General features: G+C 41.2%; 1 protein-coding gene across 1 annotated transcript; it reads left to right on the forward strand.

Moving 5' to 3' along the window:
• Positions 1-554: 554 nt before the first annotated feature.
• ildr1b (immunoglobulin-like domain containing receptor 1b) lies at positions 555-7940 on the forward strand. The gene is made up of 8 exons (XM_083997262.1): positions 555-953; positions 2781-2951; positions 3390-3539; positions 3934-4053; positions 4147-4293; positions 4990-5115; positions 5904-6823; positions 7232-7940. Exons 1-8 carry the CDS (start codon positions 905-907, stop codon positions 7268-7270), a joined length of 1722 nt encoding a protein of 573 aa, XP_083853388.1. The 5' UTR covers positions 555-904; the 3' UTR covers positions 7271-7940.
• The last annotated feature ends 624 nt before the right edge of the window (positions 7941-8564 follow it).

An 8564-nucleotide genomic window follows, 5' to 3' on the forward strand; every position in this document is an offset into this window, starting at 1 on the left:
ACGATGTGTATTTGTTTAGTCTCACCTGTCAAGGGATTTCAGGTTACGGGGCATGTTTGTTTCGTGGTGCCGCTAAGACGAGAGCTGGACACCGTGTTGGTGGCGCTGAAATTGCAAGGTTAGTTTTTGGCCAAAAGACGCTATGTGGAAGGCAGAGAGCCTCCATTCTCCCTGTAACAAGTTACAAGTAATTTATTCCATCGTTATTACTCCAAATCTGTTTAATGTAAAAATGTAGCATAGTTAAGCTAAAAGTCCTGCATAGTTCCTCTTTAAAATTTGAATAATCAATTACTAGCCTAAGGACTTAAATATTTATCACAGACATAATGTTTTACTTAAACTATCATTAACTGCTGGTGAATTAGTTTGCTGGATAGTTAGCAACAAGTGGAGATCTTCATTTTACAAAAAAACCTCTTAATTTTACCACATTAACCTGATTTCTTATTTACAAAGTGGTTTATTTGGGTAGTAGGCTAAATGGTTATTTTCCAAGTAGGCTATAAAGTGGTACTATAATGCTCTGAGGGTGTGTTAATTACCTTGATGCTCTCTGTGTGCTCTTCCTGCTTTCTCTCGTTTCTTCCATGTTGCACCTGTCTCAGGGGGCGGAGTCAGTGATGTCACCTGAAGCTGGAGGGTGGGGGATGAACTACCTCTACCTTCCTCCGACACGGACTCTTCCTCCTCTGTCGCTGTGGCTGAAAAATACTCGACTTTCTCGGCAGAAAAACAAACCGGCGGCCCGCGGCTAACCAACATGTCGTCCAAGGAGAGAGCAGCGTGAGGAGACTATGCAGAGCAGCAGTTTTTTCTCCAAAAACTCAACACACTGGTCGGATTGTGACTCGCCCACGGGACAGAGAGCGACGCTGCCGCGGAAGGATAAAGTGCAACAAAGATGGGAAACATGATACTGATGGCGCTCCTGCTGGTTCACCTGCCGACAGGTGAGGCTTTACAGTCTTCATAGTAAACAAACTTTTTTTTTTTGCTTCAAGTTAAGATTTACTTTATAGGCTACATCCAGTTTTTCCAGTTTTTTTTATCAGGAATGTAGTGAGAAGCCACCTCAGCAAACAATCGATATTCACAGTAATGTCTGTGTACAAGTTAATTATCGACAGGTACAAATACAGCGAGGCCGAGTCACGTGACCACACAACCTGCGCAGACTGTGTTTTTTTTTTTTTTTTTTTTTACTCTGTTTTAACCTGGAGCTTTACAAACAGTTTTATAGTAGACAATGTTAACTGAAAATGTGTGTTTGGAAGTGAATATAATGAGTGAACCATCCACCCACGACCCTAATAACTCTGACCCAGATGATCTGACACCCCCATAAACACCATTCTGCAGCTGTGGCACAAATGAGCTCTTAGAAGTTTTATTATTGCAGAGTAATAATATCTTACCTGGTGTAAACATTTCCTCTGCAGCTTTCATACATTTACCTGCGGACAGTCTCTTTTTCTGATAGGCTTTTTTAATGTCAAAAAGAATTAAAAATGCCAGATAAAAAACTTAAAATATTCAGTTTATTATAAAAGGCCTAAGACAAAAGTAAAGTAAAAAAAGAAAGAAAAGGAAAGCATATTTACATAATATGAAACTTTATCTGGTCCTTGGTTAGTATTTCCTGTGTTTTTTCTTCTTCTTCTTCTTTTATGTTATTATAGATTAAACAACTTAAGATAAACAAGCAAATTGTAGACATCATCTACCATATTCTAGAATACATATACACATTGATCAATGAATTGATTTGATATCCACAGTAACCAGTCATCAATAATCAGACAAAATCACTCATTAAATTCTCTTATTTATAGAACTTTGGTAAATGTACCACAAACTTGATGTCTTGTATTTAATCAGCCCAAACTTTTAATAAATTCATTCACTGCCTCGCTGCTAGTGAAACAATAAACACAACTGGGGTCAGTTTAGTTGGGTCATCAAACCTTCATGAACCTGAAGTTTTTTATTGAAATTGTTCCCGAGAGGTGTTGAGTCTTTGTGTGTTTAGTAGTGCTGTTGAATGTGACAGGTGATAGTTGTTATTTTACCCTCATTCCTATCAATGAGGGTAAATAATGACGTCAGGATATCGTGTTTTGATTCAGAAGTGAAACTATTAGTTGTTCTACAGAAAAAATAAAGCTGGTCCAAAGTGGACTCAGAGATCTTGCCTTCAGTAATTGGTAATAATACTTTTTAGTATATAAATCCTCAGAACGAACTTTTCAAGTTTCCTCTGCAACAGTAAAAACATTAAAACGAGTTCTAATAAATTGTGTTTTTTCCCCCTATGGCATCTTTTAATGTTTTCTGGTATTTGATAGCTAAACAATTCATAACTGATAATGAAAGTAATATTCAAAGTGACGTTCAAACCGGATTTTGGACACCTATTTCAAAAAGGGAAAGTGTGGACTTCGACCTTAAAGCTTAACCTTATAGATGTTTTCAAAGCCTATAGATGTTTTTCTCAATTAGCAGATGTCACCTGTCATTACCTTGTTTTCCTCTCTCTCTCTGAATGGCTAAGTGTATTTGTGACTGACAGGTGTTTCCTAATGAAATAGTACAATGCGTACACGGTCAAAGAGTAAACTAGTCGGGTCAGATTCTTGTCACTCCAGCATTAAAGAGAAAAGCTGTGACACAAACACACAGCAGGCATTTTCCTGCTCAGGTTACACTCCTTTGAATTGTGTGTGATATTGACATCTATTAATCTTCCATTACCCCCCTCCTCCTCTTCCTTGTACCAGAGATGCTGTCCATCCAGGTGGTGGTCCCAGAGACGGAGAGACGCACCACTTTGTTTGCCTCAGTGATACTACGCTGTGACTACTCAACCTCAGCAAACCCCCAGGACGTCCTGGTCACCTGGAGGTACAAGTCCTTCTGTAAAGACCCGGTGCTGGAGTTCTACTCCACAGGTGAGACGACAGCTGGAACAAGACAGTGATTTTACATCTGCCACGGTTTGATTTGGAAATATAAAAACGCACACACACCAGGAAGGTTTGGTGAATTTTAGAGAACTGAACACACATTTTCAAAATGGCAAATATTTTGTTAAAACAGCTTTTCTATTTTGAAGGTTTTAACTCTCTTCAGCTAAACCTCTGGTCCAGTTATGTACTATTAATTCTCAACCATTTGAAATCTGATTTTTACATGATCACAATGAGGAAACAATTTAAAAATCAATGAATAACTTAAACCGCACTGTTTCTCTGGTGCAGTTAAAGCATCATAAATGTTTCTTTATGGTCATATCAAGGTAGTACTTTCACCACTTGGTTTAATGAAGGCTTTGATTTAGCCTTGTGCTCCTGTTTTCACCCTTGACCTCTCTGTTTCTGTCTCTACAGGCTACCAGGCTGCTCTCCAGCTGGGTCAGGACCCCTCCAACGACTGTCCGGACCGCCAGCGCACAGTTCGCACAGTGATCCAGAAGAGAGGAATCAGTGAGCCCATACTGGGCGCAGACTACAGAGAACGCAAAATCACCATTAGAAACAGTGAGTTTGATCCCATCATGATAACAGTGTTGATTTTTCTGTCAGCTGCTCACTGTATATCTGCATAGATTAAATTACATAGTTCACTAACGCAAACTCGTTCTCTCAGCTGGGAGTTTATATTGCGGTTTGTGAGCAGAATGTTTGTTTATTTTCACCTTGCATAATTACGTAAAGTTTATTAGCAGAATTACTGTAGATGCGATAGTGCCTGAAGCAAAACACATAACAAACACACAGAATATTATTGTGTTAAAAGATAGAAGATACATCATTTATGTTAATTTATAAAACGTATTTACACCTATATTTGCATATTTCATAATACTGCAGTCACACAGCTTCATTTGTTGTTGTTTCCATTTGACCTACGTCTAATGTTATCCGTCAACAGATGCTGACCTGGTCATCACTGAGGTGATGTGGTGGGATAACGGCGTGTATTTCTGCTCCATCGACGCTGCCGGTGACACAACAGGGGACTCGGATCGTGAAATCAAACTCATCGTGTACCGTACGTCGGTCCAGTTCACATTGAGCCCAGATGCACTAAGAAGAAGGAGTCGTAATAATATAAGTTACCATGTTTTCCTCTGATCTCCTCCAGACTGGCTCACCGTCCTGCTCATCATCCTCGGTGCCCTCCTGCTCATCATGCTCCTCTGCATATGCTGCTGTCAGTGCTGCCCTCAGAAGTGCTGCTGCTACGTCCGCTGCCCCTGTTGTCCACAGACATGCTGCTGCCCGGAACAAGGTAGAAGACAAGATTTTCTTTATTTATGCCTCATCCACAGCTGGTGAAGAGCCAGATATGTCAATACTCTGCAGTGGTGGAAGACCTTCAGGGCCTTTATTAAGTAAAAGTAAAACTACTCATTTTGTAGTCAAAAGCAACATGTACTTAAACTAGAAGTGTTCATTATACAGCAGAATGACCCCTTCAGTGTAACTTTTTAAAATTTATTTCTGATGCATTAGCATGTAAGCCATATTTTAACATTGGAGCAGGTCTAAAATCTAATTGCTGTGTAGTTTAATATCAAAATATGTTGTGTTTTATAAACTGATCAAAGGTTTTTACGGTAAATGTGAAAATATTTGCTAACTAGTTCCTTCCCACCACTATTAAAATCAAACCATTTTCCCTGATGCTGCCTTTGACTCCTCATGTACTGTATAGTTGTGTGACATAATAACAACACAGTGCGTTTGCCCAAGTACATCACAGACAGGAACAAGATACAAAGGAGAGATTATCTGTGGCTTTTTTAAACCAGAAAAGACTGTGAGGAGTTGCATGATCTAACAACAGAGCCGTAAACAATGAGAAGCTCATGGAGAAGAAGAAAAAAAAAAGTTTTGGTCACATGTTTAAGCTCAAATACCCAAATCTACCCAGTCATGCCTGATGTGAATGAGCCACGTGAACAGCTTTCAACTTCCTTTTCAGCCGTGATGCAGCACAGGATGCTGCGGGAGGCCCAGAAGGCGATGGCTCCTTGGATGGCTGGCCAACCCATCTACGCTCCCATCAGCTCCAACGCCTCCTCCCAGGGCGTCCCCATACTGTATTCAGGTGAGCTGCACAAAAGCAGAATGAAACTTATGTTGTCCTTTTGTTAAATGTTTGCCCAGACCCAAGGGTGTGTTGTTTGATTTGGTCTCACAAGTACGTGGACACAAAGAAATGTTATCTTTGATGGCCGGCTCCAGCAACTTTTTCTAATACTCTCTATGGGCTGCCATACAATCCCAGCAAGCCTCACTAATCTGATGATGATTGGGAGGGTTTATGAAGCCTGCCATGCAAAAACACAGGATAAAAAAATCTTACAGCTGACCCTGGTTTTGATTACTTTAGGGCCCAAGATAATAATCATCAATCAAATATGGTTAGTCACCTTTTCTCATTAACCCTCTCATATAGATGACGGCAACCGGACAGCATGAGAGTGAGGATATTTGATAAAAAGATTTTAGTCACTGAAATTGTCAAAGGTGGAGGGACAAAATACAGTTTTTGTCCCTGTGAATTTTCTTTCTAAATTAAAGCAGCTATAAATAATATTTTTATTTTAGCACCTGATCATGTAACTGCTTATACGTGAATTATGAACCAACTTGCAGCTTCCTTTGAGCTCCACAAAGAGTTTTTACATCTTGCAGCTGATTTCACTGACTCATTTTACTTCACTCCCACTGTGTTCAATGAAAAAGCTCTTTTACAAACTGATAGAGATTCCTCCAGTCACAGTTGGATATCACAGCTTGTTTCCACTGCCCCCAAGTGGTAAAAAATAATAAGTTATTGCAGGTTGAAGATGATTTGTCTCTCCAAATTCAGTTATTTTCCTTTTGTTCCAGGCTCGTACTCAGACTACCCTGTCAAACAAAACTTTGCCATGGCTCCCATGCAGCAGCTGTCCCCCATGGCCCTACAGCAGCAGCCCCCTCCTCCTCCTCCACACCACATGAACGGCAATATGCGTGGTAGTTTTCAGGGTAACAACCAGGTGTTGGACTACCTGGAGCACCAGGTGAGAGGACTGGATGCAATGGCTCCACCATCAGTTCATAATATGCATCCATCATCACAGCCTCATCCTCAGTCGCAGCAGCCACCTGCAGCAGTTCCCTACACTCCCGGGCCCCCAAGTATGTTGTCCGCCCTGGGTGACATGGGGGTGAGAGGGATGGAGAGAAGGGTGATCACGCTGCCTCCTATAATCCAGCGTGGAGCCAGCTTTTCCCCTCGGAGGGGGCCTGGAGATGGGGCCCGAGGTGGCCCCAGATACTCCAGTCAGTCCAGCGGGAGCACAAACCGCTCTGGAGGAGGTCTCCACCCCGACAGTCGCGGCAGGTATAGAGACAGAGATGTCTCCCCTCCCAGGCGGGGGATCTTGCGCGAGTACAGCGACGACTCCGACTGGGATAACAGGCGAGGAAGAGCGCCGCACAAGGGGTCGAGGAATGAGAGAGGAAGCTCAGGGGGGAGGAGAGGAGGAGGAGGAGGAGGAGGAGGAGGAGGAGGTGGAGGAGGATCCAGACCACGAACCCGAAGTCGTGACGACCTGATGGAGGAGCTGCACGGCAGAGCGGCTCGCAGAGAGAGGAGCTATTCACCCCACCAGCGCCGCAAAGGCTCCTGGAGCTCCGACGACGAGGACAGCAGCAGACAGGCAGGAAGGAAAGGGAAGGACTGGCTGGAGAAGCCGCCCAGCTACTTCTCCATCGATGTTGGGCCCGGACACAGCAACGGCCGCAGGAACCACAACCGCCTTTCTGTAAGAGACACACACACACACACTGACAAACACTGACATATTCTCTGTATCATCTGTCTCCTCACAGTGATGGTTTTCTGTTTCCCCTCAATTGTCTGTTCTTTTTTTTCCTTCTGTCTTTCATCACTTTTTCCTCCGGGCTAGTGGCATGGGAAGGATGAGGCCGATTGTGGTTGTACTTAAATGTCAACATGGTTCATTGTCAGATGAAACAACAAAGCACAGTAAAGATGTCAATCAACAAAATAACCAACAACTCACTGCAAAAAACAAAACAAAAAACTACTAGCTATGAGATCCCTGCCACTCTGCCTGTGCATTCTTGATGTCCTCTTGACCATCATGACCAATCGTACTGTATCTTTCGCTTGAACTTAACAATGTCTCTGTCGCTTCTCTCTCTTGTAGGATAGAAGCTCTCGTAGCGCCACCAGCGTAGTCATCTAAAGCATTTCCATCTTTTCCCCCAAAACTGAATGTTTCGACAACGGTGCAAATGAAGACAAGCAGTCGGTAACTCAGTCTGTTCAATCAGCACTGTTTTTGTTTGGTTTTGTAAATGTATCAATAAACTTTTACTCTATGCATCGTATGTGTTTGCAACAAAGAACATTTTATATAGAAGTTGAGGCTGTAACATGAAGTTATGATTATTATTGTGAGCAAGTCCTAGTTGTACTTAACAAATGTAATTTGCGCATCTTTTCCTTCTGGTGATGGATAAAAGAATCCTGAGGTAAATATTGTAACACTTGAAACAGATTGTAGGATTAGGTTTGTTGCTGTGAACACGGTATTTGTGTATTTTCATATTTACATGATACAAGTGTATTCGTTTTTTATAATTTCTTGTTTTTGCATAATTTCATGTACTATTTAAAGTGTATTTTTTACATTTTATCCATGTGGATATTATTAGACTGGAAGAGCCATGTAAAGTACGCTATGTGGACATTTGTAGGACACTGGACAGAGTTAGAGGAGACTTGCTGGAGCTTTTGTACTTGGATGAAGGTATAATCGTGATTTTCCTTGATGTTTGCTGTTGTCACAAACATTAATAGTGATGCACTGTCGTAAAATGTGTGTTTTTAATAAACCTTTTTAGATACAGCTATTGAGGAGTGAGTTAAATTTCTTTCTTGTGTATTCCCTAACCAGACAGAAATGATCCTTTAGAATGAAACTGTTTCCAGATTTCCTTGTTCTGTCATCAAAAAGTTTATAATGTTTGAGGATAGAGGATAGAGGGTGTATTCAATACATAATTAAGTCACCTTAAATGAAGATGTGTGTATGACTTATGTATGGTGCTGTAAGGAAGTTATATTAGCTTCAATTTTCTGCAGCCTTTCTGTCTTCTATTTAGTTCAGAGCAAAATATCACAGTTTATATTATCTCTATCTTAACCAACTACAACATTTAAGTAGCACATGATACACCAATAATAATGATCCAGTAAATCAATGAGGTATTCTGCATACTGCAGTTAAATGAATTAAATATATTTTTCTGTGTCTATGTCTGTTTAACTTAAGCACAAGTTTAAAGAAGGTAGCACGTCTTGTCCTCATTAGTGAGTATTTTTATTCTGTGGGACAGTTACTCTCACATTGCATCATTTTTTGGGGTGTTTGAGGGCACAAAACAAGTTAAATCAGACTTGAACAAGCTTTTCAAGTGTCTCCGACTGGGAGATAGCCTACAGTAAAGTCCAGCAGAGGGAGCCACAGGCTTTTG

This window comes from Trachurus trachurus, assembly GCF_905171665.1.
Source record: "Trachurus trachurus genome assembly, chromosome: 21".
Classification (NCBI taxonomy): Eukaryota; Metazoa; Chordata; class Actinopteri; order Carangiformes; family Carangidae; genus Trachurus; species Trachurus trachurus.

Bases quoted from the DNA above. Each gene is read 5' to 3' on its own strand.
- ildr1b (XM_083997262.1), top strand. From the start codon at position 905: ATGGGAAACATGATACTGATGGCGCTCCTGCTGGTTCACCTGCCGACA. The intron at 4,294-4,989 runs GTAGAAGACAAG...CTTCCTTTTCAG, and splicing joins ATGCTGCTGCCCGGAACAAG to CCGTGATGCAGCACAGGATG. The intron at 6,824-7,231 runs GTAAGAGACACA...TCTCTCTTGTAG, and splicing joins GGAACCACAACCGCCTTTCT to GATAGAAGCTCTCGTAGCGC.